The sequence below is a fragment of the Bos mutus genome, chromosome 7 (assembly GCF_027580195.1).
Source record: "Bos mutus isolate GX-2022 chromosome 7, NWIPB_WYAK_1.1, whole genome shotgun sequence".
NCBI classification, from domain to species: Eukaryota; Metazoa; Chordata; class Mammalia; order Artiodactyla; family Bovidae; genus Bos; species Bos mutus.
The window spans coordinates 12958736-12982523 of NC_091623.1; the positions used below are offsets into that span (position 1 = coordinate 12958736).

Genomic DNA, 23788 nt, shown 5'->3' on the forward strand with positions numbered 1-23788 from the left:
CAGAGAACACACTAGTGGCTGCCAGTGGGGAGGGCGTGGGAAGGGCATATAGGGGCTGGGGAGTGGGAGGTACAGACTCCTGGGTGTAAGGCTACAAGGATGTATTGTACAACACAGGGAATATAGCCAATGCTTCGTAATAACTTAAAATGAAAAGTAACCTTTCAAATTACATAAAAAATAAAATTAAGCAAATGAAACGGTTTCTGTTTAGAGTATTCCTCAACAGCACATCCAGGTGGCTCCGTGGTAAAGAATCTGCCTGCCAATGCAGGAAACATGGGTCCCTGGTCTGGGAAGATCCCACGTGCTGTGAAGCAACTAAGCCTATATTCTACAACTGCAATTTGCTTGCAGTTCACCATATTCTGTAATGCCTCCATGTTTCTGTATGTATTTCTCTCTCTCTCCCTAAAATACTCTTTTATTTGTCCCCTCTCCCAATTTGGCTAATGCTTATTTCTCATTTAATAAATATCCTCTTGGAAATATCTCCTGGGTGTGCCACAACTTCTGGCCGGATGCAATGTACTTTTGCAGAACTTCCACAGACATTCTGCATACCCATGACAGTGTGTGTTACCCAGAGTGGTGACCACTGGTAGCAAGCCTCCCCTGACAGTGAGTCCTAGTGGGCAGAGACTGCTGTTATTCAGATCTGACAGAAGAGGGCTCAACAGAGACTGACCTATGGGAGACAGTGAGCATTTAAGTAAATAAAGGAATTAGAGATAGCAGAAAGCAGAAGGAATATTATCCCTATCTCATAAAATGTATATAAATTTATAGTATCATAAAGTACTTAAACAGGTTCTAAAAACTAATTTTAAGTGCTATTTTGACCAAACCCAATTTTTTAAAGAGCTCTATTTTGTCAGGGCATTGTATACGAAGAACTGAAAGACTTACTTCAAATCTATAAAAATTTAGAACTTGAACACAGGGCCCTGCTGTGACCAGGAAGGCTGATCTCTACTGAGTTCATCGCCTCGGCTCCCTTACCCCATGGTTCCAAGTTGAGCTCTACAGAGAGGAGGCACTGACCAATCAGAGGGCAGGAGAAGAAAGAAGCACCCCTCCCCGACAAGCCCTCAGCCTCTGTTGACAGTGGGTTTGACCCTGGCTGTGGTCCCCATCATAAAACCGCAGATCCAGGAGGGGAGCCCTTCGACAATGACCACAATGTTCGCCAGATTCTGGTAACCGCGCTCTCTCTTTTCCCCTCAGACCGAAGAGGGGAAAAGCTTCTCTTGTTCCTAACCCCTGGGTGTTAATCCATCCCTAGTGAGTTTTAATCGTGCACATACCTTCAATAAACTGTCTTCACATGTTCTTTTAAGGGAGCTATCCTACTGGGCATCTAATACAAATACAGAAATATTACTAACTAGCAGCATGTTAGCCAGTGATTGCTATATCATGGACTCACTTGTTAATGATTCCCCATCTTACAGAAAAGCATCAACATCATTTTTTGGCATTAACTAACTTCATTATGAAAATCATTTTGCAATATATACATATACATATATCCAATAATCACAATATACATCTTAAACTTATCCATACTGTATGTCAATAACATCTCAAAAACTGGAAAACAAAACAAAAAACTCAAATTTTATATTAACTATTTCTCAATCCAAAACCAAAAGAAAAAAACTGCCTGTGCCTCACCCTGGATATAGCTTGGTACTGCCAGCTTAATATGGTCACAGTAGATTCTTCTGTGGGTGCAAAAACAGTGTATTAGTTTCCTATGGCTAGCTTCCCTCATAGCTCAGTCCGTAAAGAATCTACCTGCAATGCAGGAGACCTGGATTCGATTCCTGGGTCGGGAAGATCCCCTGGAGAAGAAAAAGGCAATCCACTCCAGTATTCCTGCCTGGAGAATCCCACGGACAGAGGAGTCTGGCAGGCTACAGTCCATGGGGTCACAAGAGTCGGACATGACTTAGTGACTAAGAGAGAGAGAATGTGTAACAGATTCCTATAAATTTAATGGCTTGAAACAACACAAATTTATTATCTTCTATACTGGAGATCAGAAGTACTAAAATTAAGGTGCTGGCAGGGCTCTGTTTCTTTTCAAGGGTCTAGAATCCACTTTCTGCCTTGTCTAGCTTGTTAAGGATGACTGCGTTCCTTGGCCCGCTGGTCTTACCCTTTCCCTTCAAAACCTGCAGCGTTCCCAATCCCCTTCTCTTCTGTCACCACATGGCCTTGCCTGACTCTGAACCTCTAGTCTCTCTCTTACAAGGACTCACGTGATTACACTGAGCTCATGCAGATCATCTAGGGAGGAAGTAACCCATCTCAAGATCCTTCATCCAAGATTTTCAACTTAGTCATATCTGCAAAGTTCATTTCCTAGGTAACACAGTCACATGTTCTAAGGGTTAGGATGTGGCCATCTTTGAGTTGCCATTATTTAGCCTATCATAGTAAAAATCCAAGGTGCTGGTTGGGAAAAAAACACAAAGACAAGAAATGGAAACATCATTTAAAGTTTTAGTTAAAAACTTGCCTATACTGTAATCTTTTTGGCTCTGAATCCAATTTACTGACTGAGTAACAATCTGAATTAAAAATGAATTAGTAAGTCATTTCCCAAGATGAACTTCTACCTGAAAACTATTCCCAGTATACACACACACACGTATGTTGTGTAAATGTATGCATTTTATGGTAAAACAAAAAATCCTCACTGAAGTTTTTGTCATTACAATATTTCTAAATGAAAGAATAATAGTATCAGTCCCTCAGTTTAATTTGAGGGGAATTTGAAATACCTTTAATAGCTTCCTAATAACAGCTATTGCTTAAATGTACTGATAGAGTGTAATAATCACATAATTTTAATCCCATTTTAATGACACTGTGAAAAAGTGAAACAACGGAATTGTTTCTATTTTCTCCAATAGTCAGTACTATAGAAATGACTGTGTAATAGACTCAATATTTTTGTACTATTGCTCCTAGACCACATGGAACCTTCCAGATGCCCTAGTCCAAAAACAAACAAAAAAAAACCCAACAGGCCATATGCTGGGTAGAAGAGAGAATGAAAGGAAACTCATAACTAGAGGAGAAAGCATTTTTTCTACACATTGCATATTCTTCTATTTATTTCTGTCTCTAAAATTTACCATGTAAAGTAATTCATTCCAGATTACTTTGCCTCTAGATACAGAAAGAACGGAGAAACAGCTCTACCTGAAATTATAATCTGAACTCTTAATTGGCATCGTCCTCTCTGAGAAGCATTGTATCCAAGTTGTTAAATCTCAGATACCAGCTAACAAATTTGGAGCTACGTGTGGAGGGACCACTTTGGGTAGCTATGATTCTGCCCACCTTTTTAGCACCTGTAAAATGTTTTCTTTAACCTTCTTAACCTCTTTCTTCTTCAATGCATCCAACCCCAAGTAAAAACGGATATGTGTAAAGAGAACTATCCAAGCAATCCCCTCCCCCTCACTACCCTCGTGATTTCCATTATTTTTTTTCCCATATGAGGCAATAAAACACACTGAAGCAAGATGTTTAAAATCGGCAGTGGACTCAGAAACCTGGGTCTGAATTCATACTATACAATTTACTACCTGGCCTTGGACAAAGCATATAACCTCAGTGAGACTCAGTTCCCCCCTATGTAAAATGGGGCTTTATATCAACTTTATGAAGCTAATGAATGGATTAAGCGAGTAAATAAAAAAGCCAGATACAAAATGACAAACATTGCATAATTATACTTTGGCTCAGTTGGTAAGGAATCTGCCTGCAATTTGGGAGACCTGGGTCCGATCCCTGGATTGGGAAGATCCCTTGGAGGAAGGCATGGCAACCCAATCCAGTATCCTTGCCTGGAGAACCCCATGGACAGAGGAGCCTGGGGTGCTACAGTCCATGGGCTCACAGAGTCGGACATGACTGAATGACTTACACACACACAAAATATTCTTGCCTGGGAAATCCCACGACTGAGTGACTTTCACACATACATACACAAGTATTCTTGCCTGGGAAGTCCCACGGACAGAGGAGCCTGGCGAGCTACTATAGTCCATGGGGTTGCAAGAGTCTGACACGACCTGGGGACTAAACTGCCAGAGTCGGACACAACTTAGTGACTAAAGCATCACCAAAGTATCTAGAAGAGTCAAATTCACTGTGACAGAAGGGTGACTGCCAGGGGTTGGGGGAAAAGAGAAATGGGGAGTTATTATTAAAGAATACAATGTTTCAGTTTGGGAAGATGAAAAAGTTCTAGAGAGGGTTGGTGATGATCCTGCACAACAATGTGAATGGACTTAATAACCAGTATATACATACACATACGTATATTGTGTAAATGTATTTTATGGCAAAAAAAAACCTCACTGAAATGTTTTCATTGTGTGAAAGTCACTCAGTTGTGTCTGACTCTTTGCAACCCCATGGACTGTGGCCCTCCCAGGCTCCTCTGTCCATGGAATTCTCCAGGCCAGAGTACTGGAGTGGGTTGCCGTCCTTCTCCAGAGGACCTTCCCAAACCAGGGATGGAACCCAGGTCTCCCACACTGCAGTCGGATTCTTTACCATCTGAGCCACCAGGGAAGCCTGGTGTTTTTTTATTCATTACAACATGTCTAAAAGAAAGAATAATATTATCAGTCCCTCACTTTAATTCCAGGGGAAAAAATGCTTATTAAAAAAACCTTTAATAGCTTTCTAATACATAGCTATTGCTTAAATGCACTGATAAGAGTATAATCATCACATAACTTTAATCCAATTATAAATGACAAATAGCACATAACACTGTGAAAAAAATGAAATGTACACCTAAAAATGGTTAAAGTGGTAAATGTTATATATATATATTTTATACATATACTTACAACCATAAACACAAAAACAAGAAAAGAATATTCTATCAATAATCCATATCAAAAAAAGCTCTCTCCCTTATTGGAGAGAGGCACAGAAGGAAAAAAAAAACACTACCTCAGCTCTCCAAATAGAACCTAACTGGCAAAAGAATAGAGTTCATCAACCTAAATTAGCATAAATCTTCACAGACTAGAAATCCAAACTACCTCCAAATCCCAACCAATTTATATATCAAAAGCATATAAAGTTCAAATAAATAACAGATTTTACTTATGGTGTAGCTGTTAAATCAAATCTATACTTAAGCTTTCTTAAAATATATATGAATCTTATTTTAAAAGAGGCAGCTGTAGTATAATGAAACAAACACTGACCTAGGAACCAAAAAAATCTAAATATGACTAAACTCTGCCATGTATTACCTATATTACTGCAGTTGGGTAAGTCAATTTCCATGTACAAAGCTCTACAGTCAATGGGAATTATCACCTACCTCATAGAATTATTGAGAGATTTAAATAAAGCACATTAAAATGCCTTGAAACTCTAAAGCATAATTCCATTTATACTATTAATTTGTTGAAACACAAAAAGACTATTCTATCAAAAATTCATATTAAAAATGTACATGTATTTCACACTGATACAACTAGGTAATCTCCTGTAGTCCTGAAAGCCACAGAAGACACTAAATGCCTATATTAGAGAAAACTCTTCTTTAGGAACTACATACTAATCCTCATTCTAAATATTAGAAATATTGGGGAGAAAATGAGCTAAATATAGTGATATCCTGTTGTGATATATTTATAACCAGTTACATCCTTGATCCATTAATTCTACAAATATCTATTTGGAATATTCTGGAATATCCTACAAATATTCCACTCCAACCACTGTGTTAAGCAGTAAGACTACAGTGGTGAAGACAATACCCATGGTTCTTTCTCATCAGGGACGTTCCAACCTAACCAGATGAGACATTAAACAAAACATCACACAAATGATCCATGAATTTGTGACAACATGAAAAATGAAAAGTAGAGGTTGCTACGATGCACAGTAAGGGGGTCTTATCCAATATAGGAAATTTATGAGAAATAATTATCCAGTTGTACCATCTTTCTCAAACCAACAGGCCTTAAGTGTTCAATAAATCTTAACTATTTCTTACATCAATAATACAAAAGCCAGGTGTTCCACTCCCTTCATTAGGAACAACTATATTCCTGGGGTTTAGAAGATAAGAGATAGGCAACCTTTTTATTTAGGAAGACATACAAACTAAACTCACCACCCAATTGCTCATTAACAGCTAAAACCACTCTAGGAAGCACAGCTTCTCATGCCAATTTTGACTCATATTTTATGTATCAATAATGCTGATGCTGAGAGGTTACCTCAGCATCTACTACCATTGGGTAGTTTAGCCTGTTTAAAATGCTCTAACCCCAAATCTCCTCATGACTGACTCTTTCAATATTACTCAGGTCTCTGCTTATTCAGGTCTCCCCTGAACCACCCAATCTAACGCAGCCTTCCTGTCATTCTCTATATTACAATTACACTACTTTATTACCTTTTTAGCACTTCTATCTGAAATTGCCTACTGTATATATTGGGTTAGCCAAAAGATTCATTCAGATTATTCCATAAGATGTCCCAATATTTACTTGTTTATTATTATATGCTTCTCTTTCAAACTTGAAAGTAAGTTCCATAAGGCAAGGACCCATTTCATTCTCTCCGTATCTTCAAGATACATCTTCCTTGCCAAAGACCTCCAGTTGTGCTTAGGTAGTTCAGATACAAGGGAGGAATGTTCCCAGCCTGGAGGATGACCGATTTAAGTCAGTTATGGTTATCCCATTACCGTTCCCAGTAACTGGTTTAGCGGAGGGAACTTAACAGTTTCCTTCAATAAGGCATAAGAAGACATCTGCTAAGTACCTCAAGAAGAAGCTTTTCTCTCTGATTAATGAGACATAAAGGAAAAACCTTGCCCCTTCTCCTGCCTTTATACTTGGTTGTATGAGGAAGTGACTCCGGGAACCTGACGCAGGGACGATGCATTCATGGGAGGGAAAAAATGAAGATGGAAGAGAAGCTGATCTCCTGGTGTTCTTGAGTCTCTAAATCAACGCAGAAACTACCTCTTCTAGACATCCTGTTATATAAGAACTATTCTTAAGCCCTGACCAATTAAGCCATTTTCTATGTCTTGTTTTGATACCCGCCACCAAAAGCTTCCCTGGTGGCTCAGAGGTTAAAGTGTCTGCCTCCAATGCGGGAGACCTGGGTTCAATCCCTGGGTCGGGAAGATCCCCTGGAGAAGGAAATGGCACCCCACTCCAGTATTCTTGCCTGGAGAATCCCATGGACAGAGGAGCATGGTGGGCTACAGTCCACAGGGTCGCAGAGAGTCAGACACGACTGAGCAACTTCACTTTCACTTTCTTTCCTTACGAAAAGCACAATAATCTCTTAAGTCTCTTGTTTCTCCTGTAATATTAACAGAAAGCAGTACCTACAGTCTAGCAGATTCTTGAGATTAAATGAGACAATGCAATTAAAGTGCACAGCCACTAAGTCATGTCCAACTCTTTGTGATCCCATGGACTGAAGCTTGCCAGGCTCTTCTGTCCATGAAATTCTCCAGGCAATTTCCTTCTCCAGGGGATCTTCCCCATCCAGGGGTCAAAGATTCTCTACCGCTGTACCACCTGGAAAGTCCCAAGTAAAGTGGCAAATATAAACAAATACTCAAATGATAGCATCTGCTGTTACTGTTGCTATTAAACATTTAACTTTCTACGACAAAACTCCACAAACTCTTTATGTAGTATTTGGGATTTTGTTATTTTACAGAAAAAAAAAATCATTTTAATCCTGTTTAAATAAAATCATTTTTAACAGGATTACTCATTCACTTTCTTTACTTTTTTATATTAGTAAAGAAGATTTGTTTTTTTTCTCAAGTTTGAAGTAGGTAAAAGGAAGAATCAAGGCAAATATCAGATCACTAAAGAAAAATAATCATATTAATTTCAGGTGAGACTCTGTTTTTGGCATAAATTCCTCCCTTAACTTACACAGAGCTAAATAAAAATTTTCATCTACTATCCTTATCTTCACAAATATTTCGTTAGTATTTTAAGATGGCTTGTGTTGTGTTAGTTGCTCAGTTGTGTCCAACTCTATGCAACCCCACTGACTATAGCTTGCCAGGCCCCTCTGTCCATGAAATTCTCCAGGTAAGAATATAGGAGTGGGTAGCCATTCCCGCCTACAAGGGATCTTCCTGACCCAGGAATCGAACCCAGGTCTCCTGCATTGTAGGCAGATTCTTTACCATGTGAGCCACCAGGGAAGTAGATTACACTAACTACAAATTTATAATATGTTAGTAACTAAATCTGTATTAAAAATACAATTACAAAAAATTCTTTTTTAAAAGAAGTGTTATACATCAGTGTCTACAATTTTTTTCTGTGCTCAACTACTTGTTTGATATGCCATGAAGCAAAATTAACACAGATCAAAAATAAGAGATTTCCAGGTCATTGGTTTAAGCTCACTCCCATTGAATTGTAATCTAAAATGTTATGATGGCTCATTACTATTGGAAAGCGGTATGGGTCTTACATGAAACAGAATAATCAAAATTCTTAAAGTATAATATGAAGGTGGTTTTGTCACTACTAAAGAAGTGGCACCAACTGAAGTGTCTCTTTTAAAGAGGAACAAAGAACAAATACTAATTCCTTCACTGCCCAGAAATGCCCAGGCTCTTGTGAGCTCAGATAAATTTCTGGTTCTATCAATATTACAAAAACATTATTAGCACCACTTCTCAAAAATCTTTACTAACCCACTCTGACAAAAATTACCAGTTACCCATTATGACCAATAAAAATTTGAGCAACTTGTACAGCTATTAGAAGTTATCTGGAAAAACACTATTCTTCCCTGGTTGGAACATTTTTCTACCTGTTTTTCAACATCTCACACAGTGACTCAGATACATAGTTCAGGGGAAGAATAGCCTCCACTATTTCTGTACTACTGAAAACAGGTAGGATATAAATCTTGGCAGACCACCTTTTGGATCACTCTTTAGCGTATACACAGGGTTTTGGTAGTATAGTCAAATAACTCACAGTTCAAGTCATGTTAAGTTGTATACATGTGTTACATTAATAGATGTTACATATGTAAAACATATATAAAATCTGACAAGCAAATTTTAAAATCCAAATATAACCACTTTTAATTCCAAACTCTTTTCAGATTTCAAAATATATCTTATCCTATTGCTCCAGTGCTATTTTAAAGCCCTCCTTTGATAAGCAGTAAGTTATTAATAAAGTAATATTTTAGCATGTTTACAGAGGCTTACTAACCAACAATACATCACTAGTACACAAATATTTTCTATCCTTCCCATACCAATGTCAAAGCAATAAAGTACACACAATAGTAGGGAATAGTCCCACATATTACAGAATAAAATTATCTTCAATACATATTTTAAATTAAACATTCTAAGTAGTTTCCTGTCTTTTAAGTCTAGTACATTAAGCCTCAATCCTATGTCCCAACATTAATGTAACAGTTGTGATCTCTATGGAAGAGAAAACATTCTAAATTTCCCAGATTTTACTTCTAATTCTAAACTGTTAGGGTGGAGTGTTAATAAACAGCAACCTCGGTATTCCAGCCCTTGTTTACAGTGTATGTTTCAATTTTAAAACAAAATAATTCTATTTTCTAGTAGTAACTGAAAATGTAAGATGCATTTAGTTCACTACTGCAAAGTAAAACTTAATTTTTTTCACTCTAAATTGGTTTTATATGGCAAATTGGCCATAGGGTGTGGAAATAAACCTTTCTATTTTTTTTTTTCTTTCACAGCTCTGAAAAAATACATCTCAACATTATTACTATTTCTAAGAGTAATAAACCTCTAAATAAACAATACTAAAAGTTAACTCTCAACATCTTACACTTTTTTCTTTAGATTTGTTCCTTCAAAAAAAAATCATTTTTTGGATACTTTTAAAATAATGGAAAGGAGATCAATCAAAAAGTAAGGCTCCCAGAGCTGACATATTAGATACAAGTTATTTTGGAGGAAACATCCTGGGGATTGAGAAGGGAAGAGTCAACTGAATATCATATAGAAAATTTAATCCCCATAAAGGTATTCCTTCATTGGTTTTAGAAATCTTGAATTGTGTTAAATGAATTAACTGCTTCTCAATTAAATTTCTGACGAGATCTGTATTACTTCACTTGCCTTATTTCCTTTAGGAAAAAAAGGAAGGAAGGAAGAAGAAAAGTTTACCATTTTTAGGGGGGGAAATTTAATTAAAAAGAGGTCATGCTGATGCTAGTATCTACAAACTCTCTTATACGGAGTATTTATTGTTTTTTCCAAATTTCCAAAATTCATTTGACTAAATTCTATTTCATGCATAATCATGGCAGTCTATGTGAAATCATATTTAAATGATCATTAGATTTTAACCACTTAAAAATGAGTCTATGTTGTTTTCATAGTTTAAAAACCAAAGTTACTTCTCAGAGCCCAGGGTCAAATGTACAGACTTCTATAGTTTCTGACAAGTTTAACTTAATGTCACTATTTAGTATCTTTGTTCAATGTTGTTTTGTAACACATTCATCTTTCTGTGCTATTACATAATTTTAAAGATGAAATTAGTTTAACAAAAAGTAGTATCACACTCATCTATTTGCAGGTGCTAGGTACTCTTTCTGTGGCAGTGGTGGCATACAGAGTGGTCTAAAATTCAGCAACATTTCATATAGAACTTGTTCACTACAGTGTCTAATTTTAAAACTTAAATGATCACACAAAAGTTCCAGAAGGAAAAAGTCTCAAGAAGCAAGAATTTTTCATTATTTTAGGCTTTCAACTTTCCCTCCTAAAGTTTGTCTTCCCCATACCATATACATGTCTGCAATCTGTGAAAATGAAGGGTATCAGCATAAGGTGCACCAATGGTCAAGACTACATATCTGATCAAATATTTAAAGTCTGTTATATCTGATTATGTAAAGCTGTTCCCTAAATCTGTAGCAATCTACCCTAAATCAAGAAGGCAAACTAGGATAGTGAAAAAAATGTATCTTTCATCTTCAACTACAGATTTTAAGCAGAGATATCTTTGTTAGAAACCCAGCTAGTAGTGTATCTCTGGGCAAAGTTACTCAACTAGTCAAGAGTTTTCTTATTTCTTTAATGGAGAAAAAATTTAAAAAGTATCTTGCAGAATTGTTGGGAGAATTAGAAAAAATAAAGTGCAGAACACAGTGACTTACACACAGAATAACAATTTAAATAATGATTACTCTTTTGTTATCAGTTATTTTTTAAATATCCCTAAGCTAGAGAATATGGAATTCAAACTTCCAAAGTCCTTATTCTGGAGGTCACTGAAAAAAATTTTTTTCACATTGAAAAAATGCCCTTGAGTCTAACATCTTCATTATTCAACAGTATTTAGTTGGTGCTTTTGACATTTGAAGACACTATTCAATGTCAAGGACACCTCAGAGAAGAAATCCCAAGTATTATCCCTTGCCCTCAAGAAACTTACATTTTAGAGGAAGGCAGATATTAAACAACCAATTGCATAGTTACTTAATTGCAATTGAGACTACAGTACAATGTTACAAAGAAAGCCTGCTAAAGGGGGAAATGACCTAACAGGATCAGAATTTATATTTCTACACAAACATCCCTCCTCCCTCCAAGGGTTTTCAATCACCCTGTCTATAATTAAACCTAATCCAAACTTCTGTATAGACTTGACCCGTCTGGCTTTTAAAACAATGAAATCAGTAATTAACCTTACTTCAGTCATTTTTATGTTCAGAAAATGTATAGTGAAAATATAGAACCTGCATAAAATCTACAAATTAATTTCAAGTATCCCATACAGTGACTTAATGAAAGAGAAAGCAAAGATATAATATAGATAAGGGCCTGTCTGCTCTCCTCTATGCACTCATAAGAAAATGTATTTCTTGATGGATTATAAAACAAGTATTTTTATTTTATGTACATGCCATTATTTTTAATGATGACTCATTTTTCAGAATGTTTTTATTGTAAAATGTTTACATATTCATTACTGAAAAACATTATTTCTGTGATTTTTAAGGTCAGTACAGTTCTAATTTGCTATATAAAAGAACATTCTTCACTCAAGCACTTTTTGAGGTCTACCTCCTTAAAAAAAATTTTTTTTTAGGTGATATCCATTTTAAAGACAACTTCAAGATACCTATCTTCAAAAGTCAGTAGGTTATTGTGGAACAGTGCCCTTAAAGTCCCAAGTACACATAAAGGGCAAAAAATGAGTAATCAGATCAACTCTTCTAGCAAAATGAAACTTATTGCATCAAACAGAATCTACCTCAATGTTTGTCTTAGATTCAAACAACATTCGCCTAGAAATTAACGCAACAACAGTTAACTCAGAATGGTCATTGTCAATTCTCCAAAAGTGGCCTCTTTACCTATATGTAGTCCATAAGGCAAAGCAATCCAGGATTCCTGCTGCCAATTATAATGAATGGAAGAAATTTATTTAAATCAAATAGCACCATCTAGCAGAACTCTCACCACCTGGCTTACAAGTGTAGATGTTACTTGGTGTTCAGTTTGGTAGACTTGACAACAAAATGGCAATTATTTATTTTCGTGACATAACCACAGAATTAGAGCTAGAAAGGACTTAAGACACACCAGGTTCAACTTCCTTATTATTATGCTAGATGCTTTTAAAATTTTTTTACAAAGTTATCATAATATAGATTAAATTCAGCCATTCCTGGAAGTTCAAATAAAACCCAAAATTTGGATTCTCAAATTCAACCACCCTGAAAATAAGTAAAATATACCTCAATACACATTTCAATTCCTTCACTCCCAAAACTATGAAATCCAAATACTCTGTAATCATTAAAACATCTTCCCTAAATGTTTCTATTTTCTCAGATATATTGCCACTAAATGATAAATGCACACAAATTACGCTATCTCAAAACTTCAATTTCAGTAACTTGCTATTTCTTAACCAACCTATAATGCTAAATCTTTTACATACTCCTAGTAACAGCAACAAGATCCTGAATACAGCTCAGAAAATACCTTGGGGGTGAGGGGGGCGGGGAGTATCTTTTTTTGGTTTGTTTTGATATGCCAAGGCCTGCCGCCCCTAAATCCTATAGGAATTGCGTTTATTGCTACCAACACGAAGATTAGGAAATGTTCCCAACCGTAGGGCACAAGAAACTTTCAGAAGACTATTAACTGCCTAAAACTAGGAGGGAAACCCGGTAGTTTCTGCACATTCGGTTTTTATTTACGCAGCTATTTCCTTGTGCAAGGTGACTAAAGTAGCTTTTGAGAGATGCTCTCAGACTTTTCCCCAGTCTGAAGTCCTCGGAAGGGCAGAGCGCGTCCAATGACAGGGATACGCCTCATCCTCAGAATGGAGGTGGTTAATGGGAATCACCATAAGAGCTGCTGCACAGAAAAGAGGGGTTCTTCCTCAGTGGTCACAGTCACTATGCGCTCTCATTTTTAGTAACAACCAAATCACCGTTACAAGCACATAAGAATAGAAGCAAACAACCCTGCTTCGCAGCGTGCCGTGACGGTGGCATCCCAGGCCGGGAGGGGCTCTTTTCTCACCAGCCTCCCCTGGGCTCCCACCGGAGTTAACACCTGTATCTCTTCGCCACACCGACCGAACAACTAACTCCTCCCCGTCTCCCCGCTTCGATCCTTCCTGCAAGTCCGGGTTCGGACCACTGCCCCCTCCCCACCGCAGACAGTCCTCCTGGCGCCAGCGGCCGCGGCCCCCATCGCTACTCCTCTGCGCCCCGCGACCCCCGCTCGCCGCCCGGACCGCCACGGCCCTCCACGTTTGGGAGGCTGGAAGTCTCCAAAAAAAAAAAAGTTCTCCAGCCGTCGCCGCCGCCGAGTTGGGGAGACTGCGAGCGGCAGAAACGCCAGCCTACCCCAGCAGCTCCCGCTTCTCGCCAGCACACTTTTCCTCCCCGGGAACTCGGTCCTTTGACTCCCAAACTTCAGCGGCGCCCCTGGCGCCCCCTGCCCCGAGCTCCGCGGGGCGCACGGGGCTGCGAACGCGGCGTCCCTCCTCCGGACCAGGAAAGCCCCGACGCCCACCCAGCCCACGCCCCGCACACGCCCTCCGCGCCCAGCGCGCGTCTCCGCGCCCAGCGGGGCCCCGCTCGGCCGCTCCACGCCCGGCTTCCGCCCGCCGCGCGCCCGGCCCCGCTGCCTTCGCCTCGCCAGGCGCAACCGGCCCCGGCACCCGAGCCCCCCGCCGCGGCGCCCCTCGAGCTGCCCGCCCCGACCCCGGCCCGCCCCCACCGAACACCCACATTCCCTCCGCGTGCCTTCCTCCACGCAGCTGACCCCTCTCGCCCAACCTCTACCCCCGGAGGCTCTCCGCTCCCCGCAGCCCCGGACCCCAGCTCCAAAGTTACTTTGCGAGGAGGTGAACCCGCGGGTTATTTCCCTCAATCACCCAAACAAGTTTCCATCCCCGCCACCAGCACCGCCGCCGCCCCCCGACACACTCGCTCCCTCCCGCCCGCCAGACCCCACGGCCGCCAGCCCCGCGCGAGCCCCTCCTGGGAGACAGCCGCTCCCCGCACCGCACGCCCCCCACCTCGCGCACCCCTCCCCCTGCCAGCCCACCCCCCGGCTCTCCCCCGGCAGAGAGTGTCTGTGTCTCTGGGTGTCTCCGAGAGAGAGTGCGAGTGCGTGCGTGTGTGTGTGTGCGCGCGTGAGAAGGCGGAGGTGGGTGAGAAGCGGAGACACTTACTTCTCCCGGGCCTGGCTGTCGGACGGGACGGCGCTGCTGTTACTCTTGCCTTTGCCGTACATGCTTGTGCCGAGAGCAGCTCCCACTGTCACGCACCTGTCAACCCATCACAGCCTCCCGGGAACAGCCCCGTCCCCATGGCGACCCACGCAGCCACCCCCACTATTGGCCGCCCCACGCCAAAGCTCCGCCCCCTTCGCCCAGGCAACGCACGAGACTGACAGGCCTTCCCCCCCCCTCCCTCCGGCCTGCCGAAGCGCGCGGCGGCGGCTACAGCCTAAGCGGCAGTCTCCTCCCTCCTTCCCTCCCTCCCGGGTTCCCTCCCTCCTTCCCTCTCCGCTCTCCTCCCTCCTCCCGCTCCTCTGCCCCCCTCCCCCCTCCGAACCCCGGCGCAAGGGGGGAATTAGAAACTGCTCTAGAAGGATTTTAAACAACTGGCTGTTCCCTCCGCCGCCGCCCCTCCCCCCGCACCGCCCGCGCTCGGCTCCTCACTGGAGAGAAGGCGCCGGGAGGAGGGGAAAGTGTGGCCTGGAGTCTCTGGCAGGAGCCGGCGGAGCCGGAGCGGCCCAGACTTCAGGGCGCCCGCCGAGTACACAGGCAGATCTACGGCCCCAGCCGCCCTGGGGAGCCTCCCCCACCAGCCCCTTTCTCCCGCTCCTCTCCTGTCTGTGACCCCGCGCCGGTACCCAGGATTGATCTCTGCGGTCCTCGGCCCTACTCCCTGCGGTGTCGCCCCCGCCCAGCTCCCAGAGGGCCGGCTGGCGGGGGACACGCGCACTGTTCCCTCGACCTTCTGGCTGAGCGACCGGGAGCGACTCGCCTTCCCTCCGGGGAGGGACTATGCCTCCGGCCCTTGGCGCCGCTGGGGTGGCGTCGCCTGGCTCCTGGGGCCGCGCCCTGCAGCCCGGGGGAGCACTCGGGCTCGGGCCTGGCTCCTCTCTTTAGAGGTGAGCCTGCCTCCCAAAGGTGGCCCAGTGACTCCTGGGGCCTCAATGGCCCCCACCTTGTCCTGCTAAGATCAGAGCCCCGCGACATGCCAGACCTACTGCAGAAAAGGGCCCCGGGTATCCCCACCTGGCCTGCCTCTCTAGCTTTGGGCGTTGATGCCAACTCATCCTGACCTTTGGAGTGGAAAAGACCGTAGAAGGCTTTTGAAAACATCCCTGTCTTTGTCCATCGGAATAGGCCCCAGCTGTGCTCCAAGGTGTACAAAGCTTTTGCCAGAGCTGAACGGCTGCCCGAGAATATTCATGGATCCCAGGCCCCAATCCCATTTCAGTAAAGGCAAAAAAGTTTCTGAAAACACACACAACCTGGCTCCCAACTGAACTCCATCCTTTATCTTGTGGAGATCCTTGGATGTAAAATGAGACAGAGTGCAAATACGGTTAAAAAGAAGAGATGGGCATCAAATAGGGAGTGACAGGGGAAGTGGGATGCAGTTGGGGGTCAGATAGGGGAAAACATCAAGAAAGGATAAAAAGACATGGAACAGCTATGGGAGGGGAGAGGAAATAACATTCAAATGGAGAAAGAGACCTTTCTTTTCCTCACATGCAGCTTTAAACTTTTAGTAGTAGGATCATAAAAATGTATATGGAGATTCTGAGATAGATGGAATGGAAAGAAATGGGCTTGTGTGGGCATTGACAGCAAGTGATAGGAATATAACATCAACAGAAGGTTAAGGAAGGGCAGTTAGTAAAAATGAAAGAATCAGAAAAGGTGCTGGCAACCAAACATAAATCAAACACTGGGAAAAATGAAGAGAAGGGACCTGCTATGTTAAGGAAAATGAAAACAAAAATGGAAAAGGTAAAGTGTAAAAAGAAAAATAAGAATAACAAACAAGATTAAATGAAGTAGCCCTAGAATATAGCAAAAGATGACAATTACAGTAGAGGATTGACTAATACAAAAGGATACAAGAAAAATAAAATGTTTTTATTAAAAGGACAAAAATTCAGCCAATAGAAGTGAAGATAAAGTCAAAAAAGTCACACTGGCTTAAGTTGATTTTTGAGAGCTAATCTACCTTTTCTTATTCAAAATTCTCCTCTCTGTTTACAATAACCTGCAGTGGTGGGGACAGGACATTCTTGGGCTCTGAGGTACTTGGAAGTGTTGCAGGAAGGGGGACCCCTTCCAGGGCCCAAAACTGGGCTCTTGTCTAACACTGGGAAATGAATTGTCCGAGGAGACACATGTGCTGACAAAGCAAGAGATTTTATTGGGAAAGGGCACCGGGGTGGAGAGCAGTAGAACCCAGGAGAACACCTCTGCCACGTGGCTCACAGTCTCTGGTTTTATGGTGATGGGATTAGTTTCCGGGTTGTCTTTAGCCAATCATTCTGACTTGGAGTCCTTCCTGGTGGTGCACACCTTGTTCAGCCAAGATTGGATGCCAGAGAGAGAGAAGGATTCTGGGAGGTGGTCGGACATGTGTCCCCTTTTGACCTTTCCTGAACTCTTCCAGTTGGTGGTGGCTTATTAGTTCCGTGTTCCTTACCAGGACCTCCTGTCCTAAAACCACGCATGCAAATGGTTACTATGGTGCCTGGCCAGGGTGGGCGGTTTCAATCAGTGTGCTTCCCCCTAACAGAAGGAGTAATAACCTCCCTCTTTTAACAAACTTTTGTTTGAAATGACCAAATGTCTATCAGGCTGTCACTGTTTACAAACTCTACCTTCAAGTTTGCTGCTATGTAAATTGCTGTTCGATTTAATCTACTTCCATTAGCTTTAACTCAGAAAATTATTAGCATCCCCAGGCTCCATCACCCATAGAACATTCCCTAGTAGATACTGGTTAGAGAATGCTGTCAAGGAGGAAACTGGCAGCTACTGCCCACACCTGGAATAAGGTAAGGTTTCCATTTAAAACCAAGAGTGGGCTTTGTACTATTACCTAAGTTCTATATTATCTTTGCACTAGTCTTGGGATCCTCTCTAATTCTCAGTCACGACACATTAGAATTGCCTTAGAACTTTTTTCTTGTTGTTGTTCATTTGTTTTTAAATACCAGATCTGGAACCCCAGCCCAGACTAACTAAATCAGAAACTTTGGGGATGGACCCAGGCATCTGTATATTTTTGTAAGCGCCAGGGCTGTTGAATGCTGCTTTCAGTACCCATTTACAGACAGCCAATGGGCACCATCTTTCAGAGAAAGATTTTTAGGCTGTGGCTCTACAAAGCAGATGACCCTCCCCATGTAAGACACTAAGACATCTTTACAGTGGACTTTACTTTTTATCCATTGAGCTAATAGATTTGTTAATAGGATGAAAATATATGACTACATGTGTTCTTATAGTGCAAGACCACAAATAGCCATGGTTTAATTTGCTTTTTCCTAAAGAGAAAAGAAAATGAAGAAAGAAAACAAGAAGGGCTGTTTGCTCTTTATTGCTGTAAGTTACTCATTTGATTGGTCTTTACCCAGATTTGTTACGTGGACGAGTCTTTTGAATAATGGCATGTTTTCTGATATTTAAAAAATAAATAAATTATAGATCTGCACAGTGAGGTATGGGATTCAAAGCAATTTGGTCTTAGTATCTGGAAATAATAAAATGCCAAAAGGTCTTAGTTCAGAACTTGCCAAGTTAATGTCAGAGTTACCTTTACAAGAATGTTATCATGCAACAAATACACAAAGTGAAAACATGATTGTTACTCTATCTCATAATAGTTTATAGCTTAAGTAATAGCTTAAGTAATCAAATCAATTATCTTTAAAATATCTAAGCAGCTACCTGAACCATCATCTCTGTTTTATTTTTCTCTTAATGTTTACACATGTAAAAAAATTTTTCTTTGCCCTTGTTCAAATTATTTTGAGTACAAAGAGTGTTCTTTGCATCAGCAACTGTATCTCACGGGGCCAATATTCTAATTAATGAGATTTGAAACACATATTCAGAGCCAAATTTGAGATCCCAGACACAGAATCGAAGACCCATGTTTTGTTTGTTTTCATTTTTTTACAAGGGTGAAGAATTAGAACACTTAAAGATTCCTACTGTAAAGAATCTCAATTTTTTTTTTTAGAAGTTTGAAGGTTTTTTACCTCGTATATAATGCTGATTAATTTGGGTGGGGGGAGGGGGCGGCTAGATTTAGAGTAGGGGAATGCTGATCAGCTGAGCCATCAGAATGGAGCATTTGCATTTGAGGTTAATTTTTTTAAAAAAAAAAACTTTATTCTGTCAGATATAGAACACCAGAGTTATTCAATCATTAGGTCTTTTTTCCCTCCCATTTTGTTTGGGCACATATGCACAATTTTCTCTTTCTGGAACCTGCATCTTATTCTTGGAAGTCTTTATCATTTTAAAACAGGCAGTTTATTATACCACCCTATTGAAGCTCTAGATTGACTATACATTTCTTAGATTCTAATTTTTCTCTAAAACATTGAGGTTAATAATGTCTGTATTCTTACAGTGCATGGAACTTTAGAAAAGATTTCCCTTTGCTATTAATACACAGAACAAAGAGACTATCACTTTATGTTTAAATGGAAGCTAATCATGAATTTAATTATTTCCATCACATAAAATACTTGGGGTGTTAAAAAAGAAAAACATTTAGTGTAGAAAATATTTATTTAGAAAATTTAAACTATTTATACATAAAGATGGATTTTCTTGTTGAGGGGATAATTTTTCTGAAGGACAAAACTGTTCTATTGTTTGTTTTATAGAACTCATTCGTTTATGAAAATAACGTCTCCCTACTTACATTTATATCACTTTTCATATGAAGTCACTTAGCAGAATATATGCCAGTTAATTAGATTTTCCTAACCAGCTTTCTAAACCTGGTAAACTGAGTCCAAAGAAAAATTCATTAGCATTATCTGCTCCATAGAGCAAACAATACTAGTTCCAAGATGAGAACTCTGTGTTCCTGGCTGACAGTCCCGTTCCCAGACCACGAAGCCGCACCTCTTTCTCTCAGAAGTGACTATTCCACAGAGGAATGTGAGCAAGCTCTGAGATGTTTGTCACTCAGACTACTGTTTGAAACTTCACTCCTAAGCAGAAGAGACCAGCATGCTCATATTCAAAAACTGTTCACATGCCATGTACCAAAGTAATGGAATGAATGGAGTCATTACAACTATAATATACTATGCAATATGGTCTCTCATACCAGAATAATAAGTAAAATGGGGACTCATATTAACATCATTTGACACACTGCTGTTGGTTTAACATTAGCTAATCTGAGGCAAGACTGTTTTCTTAACCTATTGCCCTAGATTTTTAAAATCCCAATTTAGATATAAACACTTACCAATGACTTAGGAGAGACAGTGTGCAAAGCTACCACTTCTAAATAGTTCCTTCTCTAGAGTGCCTAGTTTTTCTAACACTGTCAAGAATTTGCAGTTTAGGAACTTGGAATAATTCTGATTCAAAGGATTGTGCATAAGCTAAAGACGAATAAAAAAAAAAAAAAAAACCCAGGGCTACCATGTATGGCAATTTCTTACACTTTAGCACATTTTGCAAAACAAATTCCAAGTGTTGCAGTGTTCACTGGCTGGATTTTTGTCATTAAATGTTGAAAGTTATATAATGGGAAGTGTGCCAAAGAGTGTTCCTTTTTCAAAAGTATTACTATATTTTTTTAATGCATTCCTAAATCTTCACAATGATTTTTCACCTACTAAGGTTATGCCAATGTGATGTCTTTGCACTCTTGGAGTTGACAAAAGCCCCAGTCTCAAGAGGGAAGCTGTACAACATTTCAGGCAGTGTCATTTCCTTCTGTTGGGAGTGGAAACATAGGAGGAAAAAAATAGCACTACATTTGCTTTTCATAATTTTCCAACATAACTGGATCTCCTCGACCAAGTGTGGCAAAAAAAAAAAAAAAAAAGGAAGATGACAAATATATCACTATGGTATTTTATTTACCTTGAAACGGTATAAGTGTTAAAAATCTGCTTAAGATAAATGCTGAGTATTGTCATTGCCAAGTCAGTCATAAGGAATAAACAATCTTATCAGGGTCATGTATACTTCCCAGAGATATAGAGGACACTTTAATATTTTATTTTGGGGGTATTCAAAAAGTGTTTGAAAGCAGTTGGACTCCATCCTATATATTGCAGTAAGTTCCTGAAGATTTATACGTACTCTGTGATAGTAACTGCTATCTGCCAGCATCATCATTACATTATACCTGTACAAACCAAATTCCTCAACAGATAAATAATGTTATAATCCCATTAGCATCTTTCAAAACTCCTCAGGCCTTTTTCTTTGGACCTAAATATCTGATGCAGAAGAGAGAAGGGTCCCCACCACATGGTGCTGAGCTATTGACTACTACGAGGCAACACCCATTAGTCTCACCCAACTTCTCAGACCCATGCTGTCTGTGGTCTGGAGGGCCAGTGTTAGGAAATTTAAGGAAGAAGACATTTTTGTCTTGCAGTCTGTTACTGCTCCTCTGAGTGTGCCTCCTACCCTGTAACACTCACGGGATTTTAGTTCTTTGAGGAGAAACTTTATAAGGGTCCACAAGCCTATGGACACTACTTAGGGCTATATTGCTTTGTTAAGGAGAGTTTTGACCAACCTCTGGAATGTTTTTCTTTAATACAATATTTGGTGCAGAGGTGCCCAGAAATTAGAGGCTTCACAAGCACCGTGTCCGTTTGCCTGGCTCTTCAGCCTGGTCCCGTTTCTAAGAGGAAGGCAGACGAAGAGGTCACTCTGGTGATGGATGTGGGTAGTCTATGGAGAAGGGTGGTCATGGAAGAACCCAGCTCTGGGCACTTCCTGCCACTCCTCTGGAAGAGTTACCCGTGTACTGAGACGTTCTTGTGCTGCTTCATTTGTTTTTGCCTTGGCACTGTGTCCTTTTAGGAGCTGTCAGTTCTACTCTATGGTTTGGGTGTTTTATTTTAAAGGAGCATTTATCATTTGTGGAATGAGGAAACACATCCATGTCTCAGGAATTTTCTGAAAACCTGGAGAGTTCACTAAAGGGCTGTGAGAGGGGTTGCGGGGAACAGGGCTATATTTCATCACTTCAGCTTCCTGTCAGTGCGGGTTCTTCAAAAGGCTCTCCCATGTAAACTCCCACCTTCCCATTCCTTCTTTTCCCCGTTCTTCCTCTCTTCCCTCTTCCCTCTCTTCACCCTTTAACCCCTGACAAAAGCACAAAATGTGAGAGAGATTGGCAAGTTTCATGGGAACACATTAGATTGAAACACATGGAACTGCTATATTTGCAAGTCAGATATGGTTGATTTGGCAATGTCATATGGTTCACCACGCAAGAATTTCAGTTCTTGCGGACCACACTACAGACTTCTTATGTATTAACAACACTAATATTTATCAAGCTCTTGCCAGGTACTATCTAAGTGCTTTACATAGAATATCTCATGCAATGCTCTACCTCAAAGCATTTACTCTTTCATGCACCATGATTCTAGAAGGGCAAGCCTCTCTATGAATTCAGGTTGGATTAAATATAGGCGGGGCCACTCGAGCAGGGCTTACAGGACCTTGCTTCAGCATGGTAAGCAGCACTGAATTCTGTTCTTACAGCTAACCCCCTGATTAGGTAAAATCAAAAACACCAAGCCACACCCTGCTTTATTACAGCCTTGTCTTTTATCAAATACATCATTTCCTCCCATTTTGACTGTTGCAAAGTAAATCCCTTGGCTCACTATAGGTTATTAAAAGGAAAAGCGATGTGGCATGAATCTAATTTTTTATGTTTAAAAGAGATGAGTATTCTTACTCTGACTAAATTGGTCAGTTCATGTCTAATTTCCAATCTTCACTTTGTTCATTCCTCTGAGAAATATCAACCACACTTCCCAGAACTAGGTGGCTGTGTGATCTATGAAAGATGAAATTCAAAACCAAGGTCTTCATTTTAACTCACATTCTGCTTAGGAAAAGGGAAACCTGAATCACTGGATTCCACTGACATCCATTCACTGATCACTGTATGTAAGTGCCCTACCTCTGGAAATGGTCAAAAACTTGTCCCCGCATCTAAATCAGCCCATCGCAATTCCCTTTGGGTTTGGTTTTTTTTTCCCCCCTGTGTGGTTTTCCTTTCCTGGTGAATTGTTGTAGTTCACTGTTACTTTTCCTTCTTCCCTTGTTTTTTGGCTTCACTTCCTCCTCCTATTGTTGTCGCTGTCTTTTCCTCTCATCACTTTTCCTGTTGCCTTTCCAGTTGGGTGGGGCCCTCATCCAACTCACTCAACTCTCTGGCTCTAGAGTCTCTTCGTTTCAGGACAGAATAATCTTGTGCCAAATAGTTTCAATCTCTGGGGCATCACAAGAAAGATCCTAGAGGCTAAATATCCCCAAAGTTTTCTTTTATTGATCTTATATTAAAATGTAATCCAAGGATGCCTAATTAGGTAAGAAAAAATACTCATCCTCTTGGCCTCCTAGCCCCAGACCATTCTCAACTATGACAGCACCAACATCCATCAAATCCAACAATGAAATCAACCTTGGTTACTTAGCATAATAGAAATAAACTTGTAATATTCTATTAGTGAAGGATCAATGTCTCCTGTCTTGAAAATAAACATCAGAGCTTGGTCTCAACATTTATGTAGCAGCAGGAGACCATTATTTTGTGGCAGCATTCGATTACATTGACATCAAGACAGATTTATTAAATTAATAAATAGTACATGATTTTCAGCCTTTAATTTCCAATCCTCACTACCACCCCTCCTCCTTCTCAAGCTCAAGGTGATCTTCTGAAACCTTTCATCCATATTTTGGATTCCCCCATTATCTATGGTTTTTATTTCTTTTTTGCTATTTGTCAGTTTGTACTCAAGTTAATTTTTTAAAATATCCATTTTTTCAGATGGAGTATTTTAAATGGTTATTAAGAACAATGTTAATAATGAGAATCACTGAATTGCTAATTGTTAAAATATTTCATTGACATAGTATATGAAGAAGTATTTCAGATATGCTTTTCAAAGTTCTGAATGAGGCTAATAGCAAAA

At 40.5% G+C, this 23788-nt stretch overlaps 1 protein-coding gene across 4 annotated transcripts in view; it reads right to left on the minus strand.

Annotated features, from left to right (window-relative positions):
• The window catches only part of SSBP2 (single stranded DNA binding protein 2), a 318494-nt gene extending 303569 nt beyond the window's left edge, over positions 1–14925 (minus strand). For 3 of the 4 annotated variants that reach the window (XM_070373070.1, XM_070373068.1, XM_070373067.1), the window contains exon 1: positions 14766–14921. In XM_070373070.1, the coding sequence (XP_070229171.1) occupies positions 14766–14827 (62 nt within the window). In that variant the 5' untranslated portion in view covers positions 14828–14921. Of the gene's footprint in view, positions 1–14765 lie in introns of all 4 variants that reach the window. The other variant, XM_070373069.1, reaches the window with a different exon arrangement.
• Between the last annotated feature and the right edge of the window lie 8863 nt (positions 14926–23788).